The sequence below is a fragment of the Buteo buteo genome, chromosome 21, assembly GCF_964188355.1.
Source record: "Buteo buteo chromosome 21, bButBut1.hap1.1, whole genome shotgun sequence".
NCBI classification, from domain to species: Eukaryota; Metazoa; Chordata; class Aves; order Accipitriformes; family Accipitridae; genus Buteo; species Buteo buteo.
Window position 1 is genome coordinate 8,987,494 of NC_134191.1, and position 21,546 is coordinate 9,009,039.

Consider the following 21,546-nt stretch of genomic DNA (forward strand, 5'->3'; position numbering starts at 1 on the left):
AATAACAAAACTCCTTCTGCGTGGCGGCTGCTGAGGAGAGGTGTGTCAGACTGCTAGCGAGGGGTGCTGGTGAGCAGAGGATGAGAAAATGGCTCAAAGTCATGTGGGAAAAGGAGTAAATGCCCATTGACAGCATTAAATCACATGAAACTGGAAATCAACAGGGATGAACTCTGTTGGACGTGAATCGGCCTATGCCAACATGATCCCCGCAGAAGGGAAGAGCAGTGCTGGTACAGCAGCTACCAGCAAATAACAGCGAGGGATGGGCTCAGAAAAATCCACCAAGTAAAACAGAGTTCAGCATGAAACCGGAGCATTGCCTTTCAAAAATGACATTAGCTGCCTGCTGTCAAGCTGTCTTCAGGCTGTAATGATTCCTGCCTTAAGACGGAGCAAAAACCATCCCTCTGGCCTGAAGGTAGTGATCTGTGTGGAAAACTTTTCCAGCTGCCCTGGGATGTCTTGGTGGGAAACCCTCCCGGGCAGGACGTGTGGACACAGTTGAACTGGAGGGGCCGGTCCTGCTTTGCTACAGTGGTTTGCCTACTCTGTTTTCCAGCATCTAAAACAACTGTGCTACTCCTGCTTTTCTCAGGATGCAAGCCTGTAACCTCCAAGATAACTTCTAGCAAACTTTAGAGGAAGGTCAGCTCCTTTTTTTTATCCCCCCTCCCCTTTTATTTTTTCTTCCTTTTTCTGCTTCAAAAGAGACTCTGGAGAGGACTTAAAGGGAAAGCAAGCAAGGAGGAAGTACGAGCTGTCATAAATGATGTTGAAGCAAGAGTCAGGCTTGCAGTAAGGTAACAAGGTGCCGGGAAGGTGGTGATGGAGTTGTGAAGGGTTTTCAAAGTGCTTGTGTATGATTGGTGCCTTGGTGGCATCAGCTGAGAGATCTCAGGGCATTGGTGTAAGCAAGGAGTACAGGGTACAGCCGCAGCCTCAGTGGGCGTGCTGAGGTCTCCAGCCAAGCCTTCGGCATGTGTGAAGGTTTGGCTCTTGCGGGAAAGCATGAAAGAAGAGCCGGGCTTTGAACTCTGTGTGCCTGGAGCCGTGAGGAGGGCAGGGCCAAAGATGAAATGAAGACCGAAGGACTGAACAACGCAGTGGAAGAGCATGTATCTCCAAAGAGAGAGCGAAGGGGAAGAGTGCTGACGAAGGGATGGGGATGAGGAGGATGGTTTGGGATCTGGTGAGTTTAAGTTAGGGACTAGCCATCCTTCTGGGGTGCTGAACAGGCTGGAGAGGATTTGACTTTCAGAGCAGCCTCTGAAAAGACTGTGAGGACAATTGTGCGTGAATGAGTCTGAGCTTAGGGGCAATGCTGTAGCTACAGTGGCTACCCAGGTCTTTAAGCAGAGGAACCTCAGGAAACACTGGGGGAATACCATTATCCTTCTATAGGGCAGCAGAAAGACCTCTACTATATCCATATCGGGGATCTGCGCTATAAAAATGCGTTGGAAAGGTCACATGAAAGGATAAGGAAGGACTAACAGTTTGGCTTACCTGGGAAACGGTCCAAAGTAATTTGATCTGTTTGCAAATGTATTGGAGCGATCTTTAACCGTGCATGTACAAGTGCAGTAAAACTGAGATCAAAGCAGATGCTGCCGGCTGCACTTCTGATAGTCAGGGCAGAAGAACTGGGCAAAGGTTGTGACAGCCTTTCTCTCTCCTGAAAGATACACTGGATATTCTTCTGTCAAATAAGTTCGAGCTTAAATGTCTTAACATAGCAGCTATAGGCTGAATTTTACTAGGGGTGTACAAGAGATTGCGTGGGAAGGGGCTAGTAGTTCATTTTGGGCTGGGAGTCCATCACATGGCTGGGCGGGTTTTGGACACCACGAAAATATCAGTGTTACTGCTGAAAATAGAATCAAAATAGTTCCGTTATTTAATCAAACTTTGTCTAGGCTGGTTATTTCATTTTAGTCTGCAGCAAAGTTGTGGTGGGCCCCGAAAAGGAGCCCAGCACCCAGGCAGATTGGAGCTGTTCCCGGGTCACCTGCAGCCAAAAGCCTTTGCTACGGAAATACCCGGGTTAGGAAGCAGGACTGGGATGCGCGGAGCGCTCAGTGCTGCATGGCAGTGCAGATGAGGTGATGGCAGATGAGGGGACACTGCTTTGCCAAATTAACTTTGTTACAAATTCCCATCTGCTCTGAAGCAGAAACTATAAGGTTTGTGCTGCGCAAGTAATGATTTGTTATACATTTTTAAACATGAAATCTAGTCCAAATGGCAAATATTTTTAGTGTGTGTCATTGTGCAGTTAAGAAAGCTGCCAGCAGTGTAAACCTGAATAACTCTGCGTGATGGTTGGGGTGGGAACGGGAGGTGATTACCTTCACTTCAGTGCCAGCCTTGCAAACCAGCTATTGCATGAGGTGTCCCCCGTGCCGATTTTGGAGGGCGCCTGCAAAGAAGGTGGTTCGCAAGGAGCGGTGAAAGGTTCGTGCCAGGTTTCTGTTTGTCCTGCTAATGGTGGCAGTGAGCGTGGCGGGGCGTGCAAATGCAGCCAGGCGCTCTGCGAGCAGGACTGCAAGTGAGCGTTGCCTCTGCTGCCTCTGCCTTAGTGCCAGCAGTTGTCCTTGCCTGCTGGGCGAACAGGTTTAGCTGGAGAGGAAGAATAAATAAATTAAAAGAGAAGGATTTTCTACTTTGCCCATTTTCCCCTCCCTGCGCTTAGGTACTTGTTCCCTATTCAGCTGGTCTCCTGCTCATAGGAGGCAGCAACTTGAGCTGGCTGCTTTCTCTCCCGCTCCATTCATTTTACCTACGGTGGAAAGCACACATCTGGCACAACTGGGAGGTGTTCGGCCACGTGTGAAAATGGCTCCAGAGAAGACGGGAGAGGATTGCTGGGTTTCTGCCGGTGGAATATGGAAGAGGCAATCTCACATCTCTCGGTTTTCAGCAAACACATCCTGCGGAGCGAGCCTGCACGCGGTTTGTAATATATGCAGATTTGCGATGAATGAAGCATTTTTCATATTTTCAAGGAACTGGTTGAGTCGTTTCAGCAATATTTTATCCTCCACTCTAAATCCCCCCAAAAAAGAGTGAGACAATGGGTTTGAGATGGATCTGAGCATTTTAGAAACAGAACAGCTTAGGGGTTTTAGATTGCAGAAAACTTAGTAAGGAAAACTGGCTGAAAATGAATGCTTTTTGAGGGGGTGGGCTCTGTTGTGGATTTTGCTCAGCCTCTAAGCCAAATGATTCACTTACTCCCTCAGCTTTCATGCAAGGTCACAGCATGATCCTCAGTTGATTCCCTCGCATCTGTGAAGCAGCACAGGCAGGTATCGGAGCATTTCCCAGCTGTCACAGTTCCCAGCAAGAGCTCTTTCGCTCTTCTCCACCTTCCTTAGCAGTTCGCAGCATTTAGGCCATCAGTCCCATAAGAGGCTGCTTTTTCCTGTTGTTTTTTCCCTATAACTCCAGCTGGGGGGAGAGGGGGACGCAGAGGGAGCTGCTCTTCTGCACGAGTATGCAGCCAGGGCAGCAATCTGACCCCATGGGTGTCTGCACGCACGCATTATTTTTTTCCAGTGCCCTGAGCACTGCTTTCCTCCCCTTGATTTCCATAGATCTGTTTGATTAATAATAAGAAACAGAGGGGAAGAGTTTCAGCTGTAGGCTCCATACGTGTATATTCCTGTGGTTTTATAGCCGGTAGCATCTGATGGTACCTTCATTTGAAGTAACAGGGTGGCTCTAGCAGTGCAATTTTGACCTGGTTACAGAGCAGAATGCAAAAAAAGCTGAATCCCATGAGAATGCTTCAAGCATTGCTTTTTCTCTTTAATCTCTTCATTGGTGGTTTTTTCTTAATTTCTAAAAAAAACGGCAGCTGCTGTCTGAGATAGGCAGGTACTGACGCTGTGGACCTGCAGTCACAGTTGCACTCTGGCTCACATCTGGATTCCAGCTGCATATTCTGCACTACTCTCTTGCATGCCCTTCCTGCATATGAAGTGTGTTGCCCTCAGTCGAAGCTTAAAGGGAAGACTGAGGGTAGAATACAAATGAAATGGGATCAGAGAGCAGGTTATCACCTTATTTTTGCAATGCACTGCCATTCAGAAAGCACCAAGAGACCTTAACAATAGCAGAGACTATAATGCCGTACTCTCAGAGTGTCCAATATATTTTCCCTAACTCTGTAAGCAAAAGCCTCCTGCCCTGGTAACAATTTCAAAGGAAAGAGGTCATGCCTTGCTGAATATAGTTCGAAATCAACCGTATTTCCTCAAAAAGCAGGAGATTGGAGTGCTCCTTGCAGAGGACCTGTCTGGAAGAGTTACTATACAGCTACAGTGAGGCTTGACCCACCACCCATCCCATGTCCCATCCTTAAATCAGTCATCTTTTGTTCGTGGAACTCTGCCACGGAGGACTGTGCCATCTCCTCCGGCATATCCCAGCCCTGTCCTTGCCTGCCCTCCTGGGGTGGGCTGCCCCTCCAGCGTTCACGGGTGGCGGGTCCTTCTCCCTCTTCTCCAGCTGTGTTTCATCCTGGCATGTGCCAAAGCTGAGGTGGTCTAGCCTGGGTTGGGATGAAGGTGTTGGGCAACTAGTGTTTTGTTCGGCCTTAAATACAAAGAATAATTAGTGAAATGGTGTGAAAAACAGCTCTCCATCCTATGGGGATGGAAAGGCTCTGCCTGGAGGCTCCAGCCGAGCTCTAGGGAAAGATAATTAAGAGGCAGTGGGTGAAGCCTGGAGGGCGACTGGAGAAAAGCTAGCGGTGCTTTTATGAACACAGTGCAAGACTCGCAGGGTGGCACCGGACTCTTTTCTGCCTTGGTCCCCCCGTATACAACATGTTGGGGTCCATGTCACACGCAGCGTCTGCAAAGAACGAGCTTGTGTGGGGTTGCAGACAGTGTCGTAAAATGCTCGATAGCAAGCTGACTCCATTCGCCATCTCGTGGTGATCGCTGTCTGGGGCTGAGGTGTGCAGGGTGGCCTGTGCAGCCTCAGGCAGGTGGTGATGGACAGACGGACAGTGGTGGACAGACAGACGCCTCATCCCTCCACTCCGGCCAGAGCAGGCTGCAGCAAACGGCTCTCCTGCACCCACCGGGAGAGCAGAGCAGCTCGAAAGCTTCATATAATAATATTCCACATGGAGAAGGATGTTAATGACAGGGAATGTGATTGACTGCCTTTTTCTGTTGCTGCTGTATTATCTCTATTTAAATCAGCTCACATTAACTGCAGTTATATTTAATGCTGTCTGTCTACACTGAATGTTTAGATTGTTAATTTTCAATTGCAAATTGCTTCATTATGTCTGACTTTTTATAAATATTTGTAACATGAGTTAATATTTTCTATTACGTGCGATACACGTTCTGGAAAAAAGTAATTGTTCTCGCTGCTGCGCACTGGGTCTGGTGGGAGCCCCCAAAGCATTGGTGCTCTCTTATCTAAAGACTGTTGCCTTTTACAGCTGACGTGTTAGAAATAGAGGTCTGTAGCCAGCGGTCTCTGTGTGTTATGGTCGGGAAAGCCGTTAGGATTCATTTGGCTCCCCGACAAGAAGAAAAGAAAATGTTTATTGTTCTCAGCGTGATAACATGGTGAAGACTCAACACTCGTGACAGTGCATGTATGTATTATTGCCGCACTCCTGAACATCAATATGAGATGTGGAAGGTGATGGCTCGTAGCCGAGGAGGAATTTTAAACTGTACCATTTTCAGTGACTTTGAAGCCCCAGACCCCGAAAGCCCATCCCTGTTCTTGTAGGGGGATGCCCACTGCCCGTACTCCCCTGCCCGGGCAGGGCTGTGTGCGGTTTGTGCCCAGCAGATACAGATATTTGTCTTGGCGGGTCTCCTGCAGGGTTTATGTAGTGAAGGGTAAAAGACCGAACATCTCAGCTTTGTATCTGCCTGGCTCTCAGCTGGGGCTGCTCCGTTCGCAGATGCCCTGAGCGAGTCTCCGCGGGGCCGGGAGGCAGAGGAGTGCCTCTCCCGGCAGCTCCGAGGGCAGGTCCCCAGCGGCATCTGCCATGAGGCTGTTCTGCGGAGCTGCCTGGGAGCCTCGTCTAGCACACAGGTTCATCAGTGCCTAAAAAATCCGCGAGGTGCCAGCCTACGGCAGCAGCCTCTAGCTGGGGCAGCAGCCTCCAAGGGCAGGAAAGGAGGGAAGCGCAAAGCACCGTCTGGACCGCGGTGGGGAGTTGCTGTTGGGGTGTATCTCCCCGGGGAGCAGTGCCCTGTCCTTTTTGGGGTGCACCCGCACCCCAGGCGATGCCGGTGAGCATCGGCACGGCTCGCTCAGCCGGTGGGAGGGCTGTCGGGGGTCAGCCAGGCACGCACCGAGCCCGGATTCAGGGCGGGACGGTGCAATGCCCAGTCTGTGTCCCAGCTTCACAACTGCCGTGGTTTGAGCTAGTTAGAGTAAAGCTAGTGCAGGAGCTGCTGCTTCCAGCTGAAGCATCTTCTTCTGTAGTTGTTATAGTATCTGTACACATAAATTATTTATCTTACATTTTATATGGACGCATAACAGCATTTTCCATGTTGTGTAGATGGCTTGCTAGGCTGACCGTCCTCACCAGTAAAGTAACGAGGACGGCGTACCCCATGGGAGGACTTGCCCCATCTGCTAAGATCTCCCCCTCCGTGGTACCTTGTACTGAACTCCTCCTTCTCTCACCTTACAGACTAGCTGCTTTTAAAAGTGTCACGTTTTTGCTCCCTGTGTTTGTTTCTTCATAGCTACGTTTCCCACTGCTTTTCTGTGTCTGCTTCAATTCTTCTCACATCCTTGATCTTAATGCAGGTGCCAGAGCATCTTGCAAGGGTATTGTGCAGGATTAAATCCCACACGACAGCTTGCGGCTCCACGTGGCCCTTCTCAGAGGTGCCATACATCCATTTTAGGCCACTGGTTCTTCAGGGGCAGAATAGGTCCTGTTGGAGGGGATCAGGCTGTAAAAGAGATGGCAGATGCTCCCAATTAGTGGAGCTAGGATTCCAATCCCTACTCCTTATGGGGTTTTTTCATGTTGTTGAATGCTAATATTTTAAAAAGAAGTGGCTTTTCCGAAATGCAGCAATAAATTAGATAGGATTGGTATGGCTAAGGGTATTGCTGCCATTTAAACCCAGGAAATTCCCCAAGAGGTAAATTTCTCTGAAACCTTTGAATGACTCAGAGCACAACTGTCAGGGCACTGTTCTAAGAAAGGCAAGAAATTGACCTTTTGATTAGCATAATATAGTAATTTAGTGTAATAATAATGATTGCTTATTAATCATTAATAATTGTTGTTGTTGTTATGTATTGACCAAAGGGACTTATAGATGTGATGTTTCTGCTCTGGTTTTTGATAAATTGATACCAATTAGTGGGATGTTGGGTGCAACCCAGAGGGCCTGAAAATAGCTGCGTCTGCTAAGGGTAGTTCCCTTCCAGTTCTCCATTGCTGTAGGAAGGGGGTCGAATGGCAACCTATACAGAGATTTCTGGAGAAGTGTGGTCCTAGTCAGGGGTGGGATGAGCAACTTCAGCTCCCCTAGGATGCCGTCCGCTGAAAACATGTAGCAACCTCTTTGCATGCTGAGGATTTGCTGCCTAGAGGCTTAATTCTCCTAACTGCTTTCTCCCTGACCTCATGAGAAAGTTTGCTGCATCAAACCAGTGTGAAAGACATCAGCCTTGTTCAGGAGAACAAGTCTCTTTAGGTCTCTGGCTGTGATAAATCTAAACTTCACGCATACCAAACCGAACTGTAACAGGCAGCACTGCAATTTTTGCTATCTTAGTCCTTGAAAAACTGGGAACTGTAACCTTCCCTTTATGCTCCTTCTCTTCCTTTTCTGCTGATAGCCGGTTGTTTAGCATAAAAGGGAACCAAAGCCTTGCTCTTCACGGCCAAAGTCTCTGCTTTGCTGGTTCTTCACTCAGAGCTTCTGCAGAAAAGCATCTACCACCGTGCTACTGCAAGAACCAGTGTTGCAGTTCAAACTCCAAAGTATGCACTGACATACCACGAGTATTTATTTTGGAGAAGAGCCATCCAATTTCAAGCTACATCTCTGTGGCAGGCAGGTTTCTCTCTGACTATGGTTTTTCTTTCAGTTTTGTTAGCTATTTTTAATGAATAGAAGTGATCATCATTCACATGATGATCTGTAGCTTCTGTTATCTACATGTTCACCTGTATCATCATCTCTACCAAGCATGATGCTGGTCGCAGCAGAGGAACTTCAGTCTTTGTTTTACTGCCTGGTCTCAGCCCCTGAAGGATATCTGATTTTGTGTCAACAAGGAGGCCGGCTAGGGAATTTTAAATTCACGGCTCAGGCCTGATCCCCGAGCTGTCATCAGAGCTGGGAACGAAGCTTGCTTGGCCGGGGAGCCAGCTACACAGAGACCTCCATGGGGAGAGCTGCACGGCACAGCCAGGGAACCCAACGCCTCTGGTTCAAAAGGACTTCTCCCTACAGGAGCAGTCCTGTCCTGTCCCCTCAGGACACCTTCTTGTCCCCAAATACCCACCTCTGCCAAGCACCAGCAAGTGGAGGTTTTGACGAAATGCGTAAATCCGCTGTGACTCTGTGAAGCCCATCAGAAGGTGCCGCCTTGTGTTTGTGGAAGCCTTTCAGGTGCCGCAGCCATGGAGTTCAGTTGAAATTCCCTCAATATGGTGATGAAGGAGCAAGAAAAATCTGAGTTGTCTGCTTGAATCAACAGGAATTGAGACCCTGGCCCCAAGCACATTTCAGCACAGAGCGGGAAACTTTCAAAGGTGGCATGAGTTCCTGTGCAAAAGCCTCGTCCCAGCCCTGGCCACTGCATAGTTACCACTGGAGATGTTCCCAAGTCTTATTCCGTCACCTTAAATCCTGCTGAGTGTCAAGGTACTGCAGTTTTGCTGAATGAGGTCCTCATGCAAGTTGCTTTACTTCCAAAGGCCAAAGCCCATTCTGAGTTATGTGACAAGTGTATCTACCATTAAGCTTTTAATCAAAAGATGAGCATTTGAGGATATGTAGATCTTCCTTCCATGATGATTGGGATGAGTTAATTGCAGCTAATTCTAGCTGTAGAAATTACTTGGAACTGTATAGTAGTTTGTTGTCATGTGCAGGAAATTCAGGTGATTCTCTTCCTGTTAACTGATGTGAAATTCAGCATATGATAAGCTGTAAGGAAACACAAGCAAGCTAAATGTAGTGATCTACCGCGGGCTGCATCAATCAGCCAGAGTTCCAGTTTCTTTCGTGGTGCCGTAGCTCAGCGTATGCTGCCCACATGCCTTCAAGCATCCTTATGCAATGCCATAAGAAGAGGGTATTAAGGCATGCTCAGAGGTCAGAGCCTCTGGACAGCTTAGTTTTTAAGCCCTTTCAGTGTTGTACACCTCGCACGGATGATCTTGCAGAGGGATTTGCAGGGTTCAGAAGTTCTCTGGCCACAGATGGAAAGGACATGCCTTTCGAGTGGAAGTGTTCCACCATCCCTATTCTTAACAGCTTGCAAAACATTTGCAAAGGCAGGCAGCGCTTTTTCTTCTCCTTCCCGTTTTGCTGAATCTGGTTTTTCATTTACTTTGATTTATCATTACGCATAAATCTGGAGGTATCTTTGCACAACCTGCTGGAAAGCCGCGTGCTGCATTTGCTTGTCTCAGCTTTCCTCAGCCCCGTGGCGCAGCCTTGCAAAGCTGCAAGGGGGGGTATGGTGGTAAGCAGGTCGGTAACTGGGATGGCACGGGAGGATGTCCACTTCTCCTAAACAGGATTTGTGCCTGCCCTTGCCATGCCACTGGCATGTGCTGGTTGATTCATCAGCACTCTGCAGACGAGCAGTGGGAACCCGTGGGTGCTGCTACTGGCAGCAAGGAGGGCATGAGAAACCTCTGCCTGCACGTGCTGCCAGTGGTCCTCTGAAATATGTTGGAAACCAGCTCAGCTTGTGGGATAAACAGCTGTCCCAAAGGCAGCATTTAGACTGGAGTTAATATGAGGGTGGATCTTTTGACCTCGCCTGGTGAAGCAGGCGCGGTCCCAGAGTCTGCCGGTGGATGTGATGGGCGAGAGCCGTTGAAGCACTGAGATTTATTGCAGTGTTGTAAGATTCAGCGCTCGGGCAAGGAAGGGCCACTGTACATCCTGGGGAATATTTTCACTGACGAGTCTAGCACAACCCTATGGTTTGTGAACCGTGAAATAAGATTTCTCTTAGAGGGAAGCATCAGCCCTTACTGAATTATCCAAGTCCTTCCTGCTGTTTTAAATCACGCCCCCCAGGACCCCCTGACTGCTCTCTCTTGGCAGCAGTGGTTCATTAGATAACCCAGGAGCTTGCCACGATAACAGGAGCGGGCACCCATCCACAGCAAACAACTGACAATGTGCAGCCGCAGTTGGAAGCGATTGAATTCCTGCAGCAGGGCTGATTTTACCTACACAGGAGCAAAATGGTGTGGGCTCTTCTCCAGGAGAGCGGGTTTGTCACCTTTTGGGATGCTGGTGCCCTGGGGCTGTGTGAGGAGCTGGGGCCGATAGGAGGGAAAAAGAATAATTTGGTGAAGTAATAGGTGCAGATTGTAATTCCTTGAGTTAAGGGGAATTTTACGTTGTGCTAGAAATACTCTGCATGACTCTGAGCCTAAAAGACTGATTTGGGGAAGTCTGACTGGCCAGAAGAGAGGTGGCCTGGAGCATGCCTGTCGTGCAGTGGCACCAGGAGAGCGGTCCTCCTGGGATGCATGGGGACAGTACAGCACTGCAATCTGGAGAGCTGATGGAGAGGATGTGTCCTGCTCGTTCCCTCCAGCCCTTCCAAAATCCTCTCTCGAACCACATGAATGACAATTGCTGAATCCACGGTCGGGCTGTGCTGATGCTGCCGGTTTGGCTGACACGGGGAGGTGTGTAACCCAGGGAAGCTGTCCTTGCTTCCTCTTCCTTGCTCCCATTTCAGATCCCAAGGCAGCCAGTGGTCCATGGGTTGCAATTTGCTGCTCGGAGGATTAACATGTTGCCTAGGGCATTAGTGACTTTCCCTATGGAGGCAGCTTAGCATCGTTCGCGTTCCCAATTTAAAAGGGAGGTCAGCATCCCACCTGCGGTCGAGGGAGGGATGTTCAGATCCTCCTCTGATTTCTGGTTCAGACATGTGGGCAGAGGTCGGGGCCTCGAGCGCCGGGCTGCCTTCCTCGCTCTGCCCTTTGCCACTCGTAGAGAAGAGTATTTGCTGTTAGTGGGGAAAGGATGCTACGGATCAATCCGTGACGGTGGAATGGAATGTGTCTCAGGAAGCCGTGTGCAGTTCATGGTGCCATTCTGTCCTGTCTCACATCACTTTATCTCCTAGAGCAGTGGTTTTCCAATATGAAACCAAGGGCTTCCCCTGCAAGGAGTCACTTTGGGGGCCACGTGCTTCTTTCAGCTGGAGCACAACATGGTGCCAGATGCCATGAGTTGTGAGTACGCCTGGACTAATAGATTAATTATTAATTGATGGGGGCTTATGAATTTTTTAGTATTTTCTCTCACTGTGCATCACAAAGTGAAACTACCTTTTATGAGACAAAGATCTCTCCTAAAGCCCTACATCAAAGCTGCAAAATTGTCACCCATATTGTGATCTTGTTCAGCCTTCACATGCAGCATGTTTGCTTTGAAATACTTAATCAACTATTTGCTGAGCCATAGAGCTCCCAGCATGTCAAAGGATGAGTGCCTTGAAACTTTCTCTTTGAGGTTTTTGGCACTTATAACTGTACATGACACAGGTATTGGCTGCGCTAATCATTTTGGGAGGACTTAAGCCAGGCTTAGGAGGGACATGAGTGGGTCACAGCTTTTGTCCTTGTCCTCCACCTAGGGAAAACAATTCACAAAGTGGGATTTTCAGACCCCCCCCCCAGCTGTGTGGTGGTGTGCTAGACACAGGGATGGAGAAAATTAATGTTGGAGACCGCTGACAGTGCCCCCAGCCAGGGTGGTCCCTGCTCAGTCGCAGCCCGTCTGCGCCTGCCTTTGGCTGTGCAGGAGGGATCGCCCGTCCCCCGGTGCCAACACTGCCACGGCGGAAAACCGGCACAGGCAGTGGCTGTGGATTTCATGGAGACCTGGACTAAACGCTTTCATTTCCAGAAGGTGCAGAGCCAGGTTTGCTTCCGTTCCCGATGCAGCACAAAGCAGGTTGCTGCGGCTCAGCGTTCGCATTGCCAGAGCATTTAAAATGTGGTTTTCCAGAACCCTGTTGCAAATGGCTTGTCCTCTGCAGGAGCGCGGCTGGATTCACCACCACGTTATAACCTTTCTCAAAGGGAGGGGAGATACTTTCAGACAAGCCTCGGTTACGCTTCAGAAATGGGGATGTTGTGACACTTGCTGCCCTTGCTGGGAAGCGGGGATCAGCATTAGCAGTGACTGTCAGGGAGGGATTAAACTGTTAAATGGTCCCAGTGGTTTCTGGCTGGGGCTGATGACAATTATACTGACAATACCTGTCATGTCCACGGCATGTTGCATAAGTGCTACGCTGATCATTGAAGGTTGTATCTCTATGCGGCATCCTGTCATTATAAATCCTTGTAGCTTACAACAACATTATTTCATTATAAACCCTCATAGCTTACAACAACGTTCTTTCCAACAGTGCTGAGCTCAGAGCCTAGATATAGATCCGCATCGTGTTTAACTCACACATGTCTTTTGGGAGCGTGCCCCATCAATAAGTGTTCGGTGGCACATCCAGACCCACTCTTCTCTTACCGACCGGCTGAGTGCCATGTACGGCGTGTCACTGGTGCCACCGGCATCATCCCCAGGCTGGGGGGGTTATCCCAGCTGCAGCCCTCTCTCTGCGGCCGATGGCATGAGGGCCGTACCCTGCTCGGTCCCCAGGCAGGTGGGTCAGTCTGAGGTGTTCATCTGAGCAAAACTGCTTTGGGGCTAACGAAGAAGGGAAGAGGAGGGCAGCCTGCACCACCCCAGCATCACGTTTGGAGCCGGGGCTGTGATTGTAAATGGTTTGGCTTTAAGCTGTGATAAACTGAAGCTGGAGCTTTAAATCTACAACACTTTGACTGCAAAAACCCGGGAATTTAAAGTGTCCCTTAACGCTGTTCATGTGCTTGAACTGCCTCCGGTGTTTCCCAGGGTGAGTGGAGGTAAGCCTGGGCTCCTGGCTTTAAATACTACAAAGCTCAGCTTGGGCAATACAGTGGGAGTGTCTGACACACCAACCAAATAGTTTAGGCGTGGATTTGGTAGGTGCCTATGCATCTCATTGAAGATCTTATGACTTAATTAGGTTGGTTGGTTTGCTTCTGCCCTTCGAAGGTGTAGAGAGATTGTCTTCCATCCCTCTGGGATAACATGAGGACAAGTCTCACAGTGAATTTGTTTCAGGGTTGTGGAAGCAAAGGATTGCTTCTGCAGACCAGTGGCTGGTTCTTACTGGTGATTAAAACTGTCAAACTCGCATGATGAACATTTTTAACCTCTTTCATTTATTAGTGCCCATTAAAAATTATTCCTTATTAGCAGTTTGTATGTAAAAACCCCCTGTCTTCTGCAAGGTCGTCTTCTTGCAGTGGAATGGTCTCCAGGGGTTAAAGTAGGCACATGTCCTGCAATGCCTTCAGCGATGGGCTGGCTGCCATGCTAGTCAGTTTGGGGCTCCACTCAGAATCTGATATACATAATTTTAAAAATTTTTATTCTTTTACTTTAGCAATTGTTACACCAACATAGATAATCTCTGCAGGGCAAGCAGAGAGAACTAATGTCGTATGCGGGTAGACGTATGAAAACATCTAATTTACCAGCAGGCAGTTGGGTAATGATCAGTTGAGAATTGCAAATTATATACGTCATATATTTGTGGCATGCTGCTGAAGAAAAGCCCAGTGCATATGACAAATCATATATATACTGAAATTTATAATACTTTTCATATTTAATTGACTGGGGCAACCTTATGATTTATATCTTTGCTTTATTCATAGCACACCCATAACATAGTCATAATGCAGAACAAAACTAATTCAATTTCTCTTTGACTTTGTAAATCATTTATATATTTGGCTGTCAAGTATGTGAATATAAAGTGGGCATGCATACAGCAGAAAATAAATATCTGATTCTCTAGTTAAGAAATTGAGTTTTAACGATATTGGGATCTGTGTTGCCTTACTTGGATGTTTGGTCTTGCTTAGGTAGCATGCCTTACGTTTGCCTCTTACTTTATTTCACAAGCAAAGTATATTTTATGAGCACCAGCATGACTCTCTTAATGGCCCTATATAGTGTTATGACTGTGTAAAACGTACTCGGCTTGCTTTGACGGCAGCAGGTGCCCTTCCCAAGCTCAGGAGCAGTAAGTGGCTGAGCTGTTGGGCTGCTGCTCTTAGGCACAAGAGATCTGCCGGAACGTGCCAGGAGGACGCAGGGACTGCAGGCAGGGGCTGCCTCATTAGTGCTGTTCTGTAGATAGCAAGAAGAAACCGTTCTGCTGGCCACAGCAGTGATTGCTTTCCCAAAGATCAGGTCTTACCATGGAGCTATCATGCAGTCTTTGAAAATAAGGCCTGGAAAGATTTTTTTGTTTCCTTTAAATACCAGGTTACCTGACTTGTCATCGCTAATTAACCTTGGGAAGCAGAGCAGTATATAGCCCTGAAAAGGAGTATCTTACCCACTGACCACAACCAAGGAGGCTGCCAAGGGTGCTTGTTGCCTCCTAAGAAAAATAATCTTCTGCAGTCAGATATTTCCTTGACGTGGTTTTTGACACCTGTAGCCTCACTGGAAAACATCTGCAAAATCAAGATAGTGCAGAAAGTGTAAGGCAGTTTGCTGGCTCATTATCATATCGCAAAAACAGCTCTCCTCCAGAGCAGCATCCTTGATTTCTAAATTTAGCACATGAGTTATTTTGGGTAGCGTGTGATTAACCTCAATTACTGTAGCTCGGGTTTAATTCAAATAATGCCCCCTCTTTCAGAGTTGCAATGAAATGGAAATCTGGGACTGTACATTCCCTACCCTTAATGAAGCAGCTCTGAGAGATACTTGCACGTTGGTGGAGATCAGTTGTGTGATGCATTTGTTCATGGAGAAATTAATGGGGGCAGCTGATCCCAAAAGGTGTTGGTGGTCCATGGCTCTGTACTGGTTTGGGGATCAGGAATATAAAGGTGAAGGCAGCAGGTTACGTGGTGCGCCTGGTGTGAACAAAACCTGGGTGGCCACAGCAGAGATCGCTGAAACTTCAGTGGATTTGGATCACGGTCAGGACACTTTGTAGTTTTCCTGCTTGAATTGAATCAGTAGCGGAGGCTTTCAAAAACTAATCAAAACCAGACTTTCCCTCAATCTCAGCCATAAGGAATGTTGGGTCTCTGGAAAATCATCGGTGGGGAAGCAATACGCCTGCACGGGCGCAGAGCTACATGAGCATGTGTGAGAGAGGGGAGACACGGGATGCGCAGGCAGACAACCGAGAAGATGCCACGGAAAGCGGTAGATCTGGGAGAAAGCGGCATATTTCAGCCCATCCAGGGAGTGCTAACAAACGAGCTCATCGTTCGTCAGGCTGAGAATTGAAAGTTTAGTCGTCGCTGTAGCTGTAACTTTCCAGACTGCACTGCACCAGCCAAGCCTTTCTTTTGTCAAGCGGTTTGTCTCCAGAGGAGGATAAAACCCAGAGAGGTGGTTAACACAACCCCACGCCAGCGAATAAAGCTCATTTATGTGTAGCAGTCGGCAGGAGAGCTGACCTACAGTAGCTTGTGGCAATTGCATTTGCTGGTAGCCAGAAGGAGCTGATACTTTGCAAATGAAGGCAGGATTTGGATGGAGGAGCCAGCCCTCCCACCTGAAGTCACGTTTGCTTGAGGAGGTGAACCAAATCCGTGAGGTTTTGCACCAGGCTGAGCTTGGTTTTGTGCCTCATGGGTGGAGCGGTGCAGTGACCACACCGCTGCCGCATGTTTCTAGCCTTGTGCGTGGCCAAAATGACCCTGAAGGAGTCTAAAGAGTGGTTAGAGTCTGGAAAGCAGCTATTAAATTGCCACCTCATTACAGCAGCTATCGACTTCTTCGGGGGCTAGTTTGATTTTGTGCTTTTTTATTGTTCTATAATTTATGTCTGTGTATTCCCACTAAAAATAACAGATCTGCCCGCAGTCCTGCCAATGGGAAACTGTTCACAGCAGTCCCCATGCCTCTTCCGTGTGTGGTGTAATTGCTTGCTTAACTGGCAGAAACAACATTTTACCCTCAGAAGACATTTCGGGGCCAGGCAGCTGCCAAACACTGAACCACAGGGTTGTGGGTAGTGTGTTGGGAAAAAAAAAAAAAAAAAAAGAAAAGAAAATCTCTGCTGAATGCTGCAGGAAATCCAATTGCACGAATTGGGTGGTAGCACAGGGATGCAGCAATATGGGGGAAAAGGGAAAGAAAACAGGCAAATGTTATTGCTGTGCACTTCCGCTGAGCCGCCTTCTGTCTTTTTCTGGGTGGCAAGCAGGGCTTGGTGATCTGGAGCTGCCGTGTGTCCTGCCCCAGCACAGGGGGACTACGGCTTCCCAAGCACCAGCGAAGTGATAGCGGGGAGGGCACCCCACTTTTCAGGGGTTCAGATAGTCACCGTCAAGGCTTGCTGCCAGACTGGCTCACAGGGCAAAGCGGGTGTAAGACCTCGGGGTGAGGATGCTCAGCCCCAGGAGGCAGCTGGGCAGGCATCAAAACAGGGTCTGCACAGTCCCCTGGTCCTGTCTGTCTTGGGGTGGTGACCGCTGTGTGTGTCCTTTGTGGGGGCCTCTGTCCCAGAGTTGGGCCTGTCACCGCTCCCTCTGTGCTATTACTGATAGTGTAATACAGATGGTCAGCCTGAAGAACTGAACTGCTTGTAAAGGCGCCGCATCGGTTGATTTTTCATCTTGATTTGCCTTTTGTTTTTATACAGCTGGACAACCCAGATGAGCAAGCAGCACAGATCAGACGCGAGTTAGATGGACGTCTTCAAATGGCAGAGCAAATTGCCAAGGTAAAAAAAAAGTCTTCTGTATTAATAAGCTCTTCATAGAGAAGCACATAAGTAGCTTGATGCAGTCCCAAGGTCCTGTCCTTTTCTCACAGGTTTCTTCTCCCAATAATCACCAGTTAAAAATTAGCAGATTTTTAACTACAAACAAAACAACAAGTACAAATGAAGCTGTTGTGGTGCGCATTTCTTGGAATGTCTTGATGAGCTGGGACAGTTTAGGTTCCTGCAAAATCCCGTACGAATCCTCAGTGGTGGGGAAGATACTGTCCTGAAGTGCTCCAGCTAGATCTGCAAGTGCATGTCTGAGCCCTCTTTGTCAAACTTCTATGCTAGGCAATAAGGTGGGCGATGGCATGTAAAAAGGAGCCAGAAATTGCCCTAATGGGGTTTGTGCCATTCGCTGGGCTGCTGGGAGCCACAGTTCCCTGCCTATAGGTAGATGCTGCCTCAGTAAAGGTGCTTTGGGTGTGTTGTCCCAAACTTGTTCACACTTTGCACGAGAGCAGTCAGGCTAGCCTTGTGCTATGTGGACACCACTGCCATGTGGAACAGCAGGCATGGGACCTCCAAACAGTTCTCATAATCAAGCACTCAGCTAAGCTCCCTAGAGACCTTTCTGTAAGGAGACATCTCCCTAGGAGCAAATCACACTGTCGCTCAGTGCAGATTTACGTGGCTGCCAATGGACCATAGATGGACGGAAACCCTGGATCCTGTTGACATTAGTATGGCCAGGATTTTATCCTTGCCTCTAATCAGATGCTCTGAGTCAGCAATAAAGCCCTAATAGGGCTGATGTCATTGGGAATGATCTATCTGGCTGTTCTTGATAATAAAGAAACCATTACTAGAAGGAAGATTAAAAGGTCTAATCAGAGAGACGTAGCTCAGGCGAGGGACCTGCCTTTCAGCAGCAGTCCTCCTGGCACTGAGCTCTGCCCAAATTGGGGGGTTTTACAAGAAAGCTAGTATCAGAGCTGTTTGCAAGCACACTGATATCCCTGGGTGTGAAAAGCAGAGCACATTCATTTATGGTCAGGAGTTAGCAAGGGTGCCAGTAGCGCCTGCGCAGTTACTCTTCACTAACGCTTCTGTTAAGCAGCTACAGTCGTTGCGTCTTTGGGGAGGTGGGTTCTGTTTTTCCCCACTTCACTGACAAAAACAGTAAGGTGGCCCAGGACCACGTGGCCAAAGGCTGGCGCAGCAAAGCAGCAAACCGACTGCAGCTCCTTTGTTCAGCAGTAAGCCCTTTGCCATTTTATTGTCAAGAAAACCGACAGTATTTTTTATTTGTGGCAAAATGCAAGCCCCTGTGCAGAGCGCTGCTGCTCCGGTTCTGAGATGGGCAGCCAGGGACTGGGGTGCCAGGCTGAGATTGCCTGGTTTCATTGTTTCATTTTCTCTTTATGGCATGTGGGACAACAATATGCATGGTTCAGTAGCAGCCAGCAGAGGCTGCAGCTTCATGAATTATTTTTTGCAAACGAGAATTTGCCATTTCTATTCCTCCCCCAAGGATGCTGAAAACAAGCCATGCCACTGCTGGCCCTGCGAGAGACAGTCAGGGGAAAGTCCTCAACACGACCTGACATTTCCCTGTGCAGAATTCAGCCTTGAAAATACAGCTGTGCAGCTTGGAGGGTGGTTTAGAGTAAAAGTGACTTACCTGTGATCCAGTTGGCAGGTATTGATATTTAATCTCCTTCACATTACTGCTGCAGGCCTTCTCTCCAGAATGTCAGATCCCTCCAGCACCTGCCTACAAGAAACCTTGTTCTTTCAGACCCACGTATACCATCTTTTGGAGGCATATCCAAATGACCTTTTGAATCCTTCTCTGTATCCTCCTTTGCAGGCAAGGCTGCTTTCCCTCTAGCGTAGGGCAGGTTCACAATTCAGCTCAGCGAAAGGGTAGCGTTTCCAATTTTATCTCCAATTTGCAGCTTTTAATGCAGATTTGCTGCACAGGGAGACTTACAGTGCTCATGAAACCAGCCCTGAGGTGGCCGTCTTGGAGATTCCATGCTAAAGGCAAATCAATGCCTCAATAATAAATTAAGAAATTCGCGTTGGGACATTTGTACTTCAGAGGCAACAAAGGCTGTGGAGTCTAATGGGACCTGGGTTTGCAGTGTTGGAGAACTGGTGGCTCTGCAAGCCCTCGTCTGACCTGTCGCCTGACCTTGAACGAGTCACTGTGCACGCCAGCTTTCCTGCATCTGGATACCAGGGCACAGCTCTGGGTCTTTTTACCTCCTTGTGTGCCCAGGAGAGTGCAGCTCAGCACAGCACCGGTGCAGCGTTAGGCAGGGTCCCCCCCTGAGCCTGACTCCATCAAAGCACATAAGCCCAGCCTCGGAGCCAGCCAGCTTGAGGATCACGTTCAAAGTCAAGCAGATGTTTTAAAGCTGAATCTGGACAGGCTTTTTACTCTGCGTGTTGTACTTTTCCAGCAGCTAAATGAGAGCAGCATTACAGCTGAGAGCTTAGTGATGCCAAGGCAGAGGTATATTTTTCTCTGCAGTAGCAAGTGCTCCGCTGTCCTGTGGTGCTTTTCTCCCCACCCAGTCACCTTGGCCTCAAGGGCAAGGAGGAGCACACGTAGGGGCAACTAAAATGAGACCTTGTGATGACACTGGAGCAATATGTCCAACTGGGGCTGGACCTACTCCGCTCCAGCCTGCTGGACTGGTCATTCCTTCTGAAGAGATTTGTGGGGCAGTGCCAAAATTGCAGTCCCTGGAGAGGTGGATAGCAGCAGGGTGAAAAAGCAATAATGTTTGAACATCGTTGCTTCAGCAGTAGTTCTCAAAATCTACAAAACAGTTGTTTGGTTTTTTTTCCTAGGAGTGGCTTGCAACTTATCTAATGCATAGATAGTAAACCAGACTGATTAGGTAGTTTATCTTATGCCAGGTCTAATTTACATGAGGGAATTGCTTCCCAAGATTGAGACTGGAAACAGAAGACTATATTTTGACTGCTTGGTGCGAGTGCTGCTGTGAGCTGTGCTTGTAATGGGTAAGCTATTGAGGACCGATGCAAAAATTAGTGCAGTGGAGTACTTTTTCAGCAGCCTGATGACGGTCTTCTAGAAGAAACATGACCTTGTTTTCTTTTCTAGCATATATTTTACGAACTGCTTTTTACAATATTATGAATTGCCACTAGGATACTTTGCACGTCAGCCTCGAGTTCCCTGGCTGCAGATGCTGCCCTGCTGTCGTACACTTTGCACAGTCTCTTGTAACCCGCTGAGAGACGTTCTAACCCTGAGCAGATTCGAGGCGTGGGCAGAGTTGTCAGAAGACGTAGGGCTCGGACCAGCGATCCTAACAGAGCTGGAGCACGGGCAGCAGTTCAAAGCTGAGAACGCACGTTGGGGAACATCATGTTTTGCTCTCGCTGTCACCTTTGTTTTTAGTGTTTAAGTGTCCTGTTTACAACAAGCAGCACTGGAGGGTCTCACAGTGAAAGGTTGTCTTGTCGGAGGGAGACACAGGCCCTGGCAAGTATTGGAAAAGGTGGTTTACCCCTTCTTCCAGTTGGGACCACACATTGCTGCCCACACATTGCTGATTTTCCCTCCTTGGGCTTCTTTCACACCTAGAAAACTAATGGAGCTCAAAAGTGTTTTAAAAAAAGCTGGCACATTTGGGAGGCTGGAAAACAAGTCCCTTACTGTCAGCATCCTCTGCATCATTAGTAAATTGCTGTCAATCACAAAGTTCAGCTGAGATCTGGCCTAGAGTGTTTTTAATTGTGAATACATACTTATAGGAAGAAGTCCTTCTGCAGATTGAAAAAAAGAATAAGATGCAACTGCATGCAAGAAACAGTGAAGTTGGATAAGTACCAAGCAGTAATTCTATGGGTAGCTAACAATAATGTTTCTACATTACACGGGGGGAAGCTGTAATTTGTCATCTGGTTTGTGGGAGTTCTCTGCTCACAAACCTCTCTGCAGATGCTCCTGGGGGATTTTCCCAGTGTAACAAGTGGTTGCTGATTGTCACAGCCATTGATTCTGGTTTTTTGTTTCCAAATCCAAGGAGCGCAAGTTTCCGAAGTTTGTGTCCAAAGAAATGGAAAACATGTATATTGAGGAGCTGAAGTCGTCTGTCAATCTCCTGATGGCAAACTTAGAGAGCATGCCTGTGTCTAAAGGAGGCTCTGAGTTCAAGCTGCAGAAGCTGAAACGTAGTCACAACACCTCAATAATTGACATGGGAGAAGAAAATGAGAACCAGCTTTCCAAGTCAGACGTCGTGTTGTCATTCTCCCTGGAGGTAAGGTTCATGCACACAACAGTGTGCAGAGTTCATGGGAGTAAAAATCACAGCAGCCAACTTCTGCTCAGTTCAAATTTAAGTTAGGTGGAGAGAAGACAGTAGAAATCACTTTCTGATCTCCATGAAGAATGGCTCCTCCGTGAGTTACCAGAAGCTTTGCCTGTGGTCAAACACTATGTCCTTTCTGGACATCTTGTTAGAACAAACTATG

The 21,546-nt window shown here is 48.1% G+C and overlaps 1 protein-coding gene across 12 annotated transcripts in view; it reads left to right on the forward strand.

Annotated features, from left to right (window-relative positions):
• CADPS (calcium dependent secretion activator) overlaps positions 1–21,546 on the forward strand; it is a 221,040-nt gene that overhangs the window by 64,067 nt on the left and 135,427 nt on the right. For all 12 annotated transcript variants that reach the window (XM_075053380.1, XM_075053382.1, XM_075053379.1 and 9 more), the window contains exons 4-5: positions 16,963–17,043; positions 21,096–21,332. In XM_075053380.1, the coding sequence (XP_074909481.1) occupies positions 16,963–17,043; positions 21,096–21,332 (318 nt within the window). The remainder of the gene's footprint in view (positions 1–16,962; positions 17,044–21,095; positions 21,333–21,546) is intronic.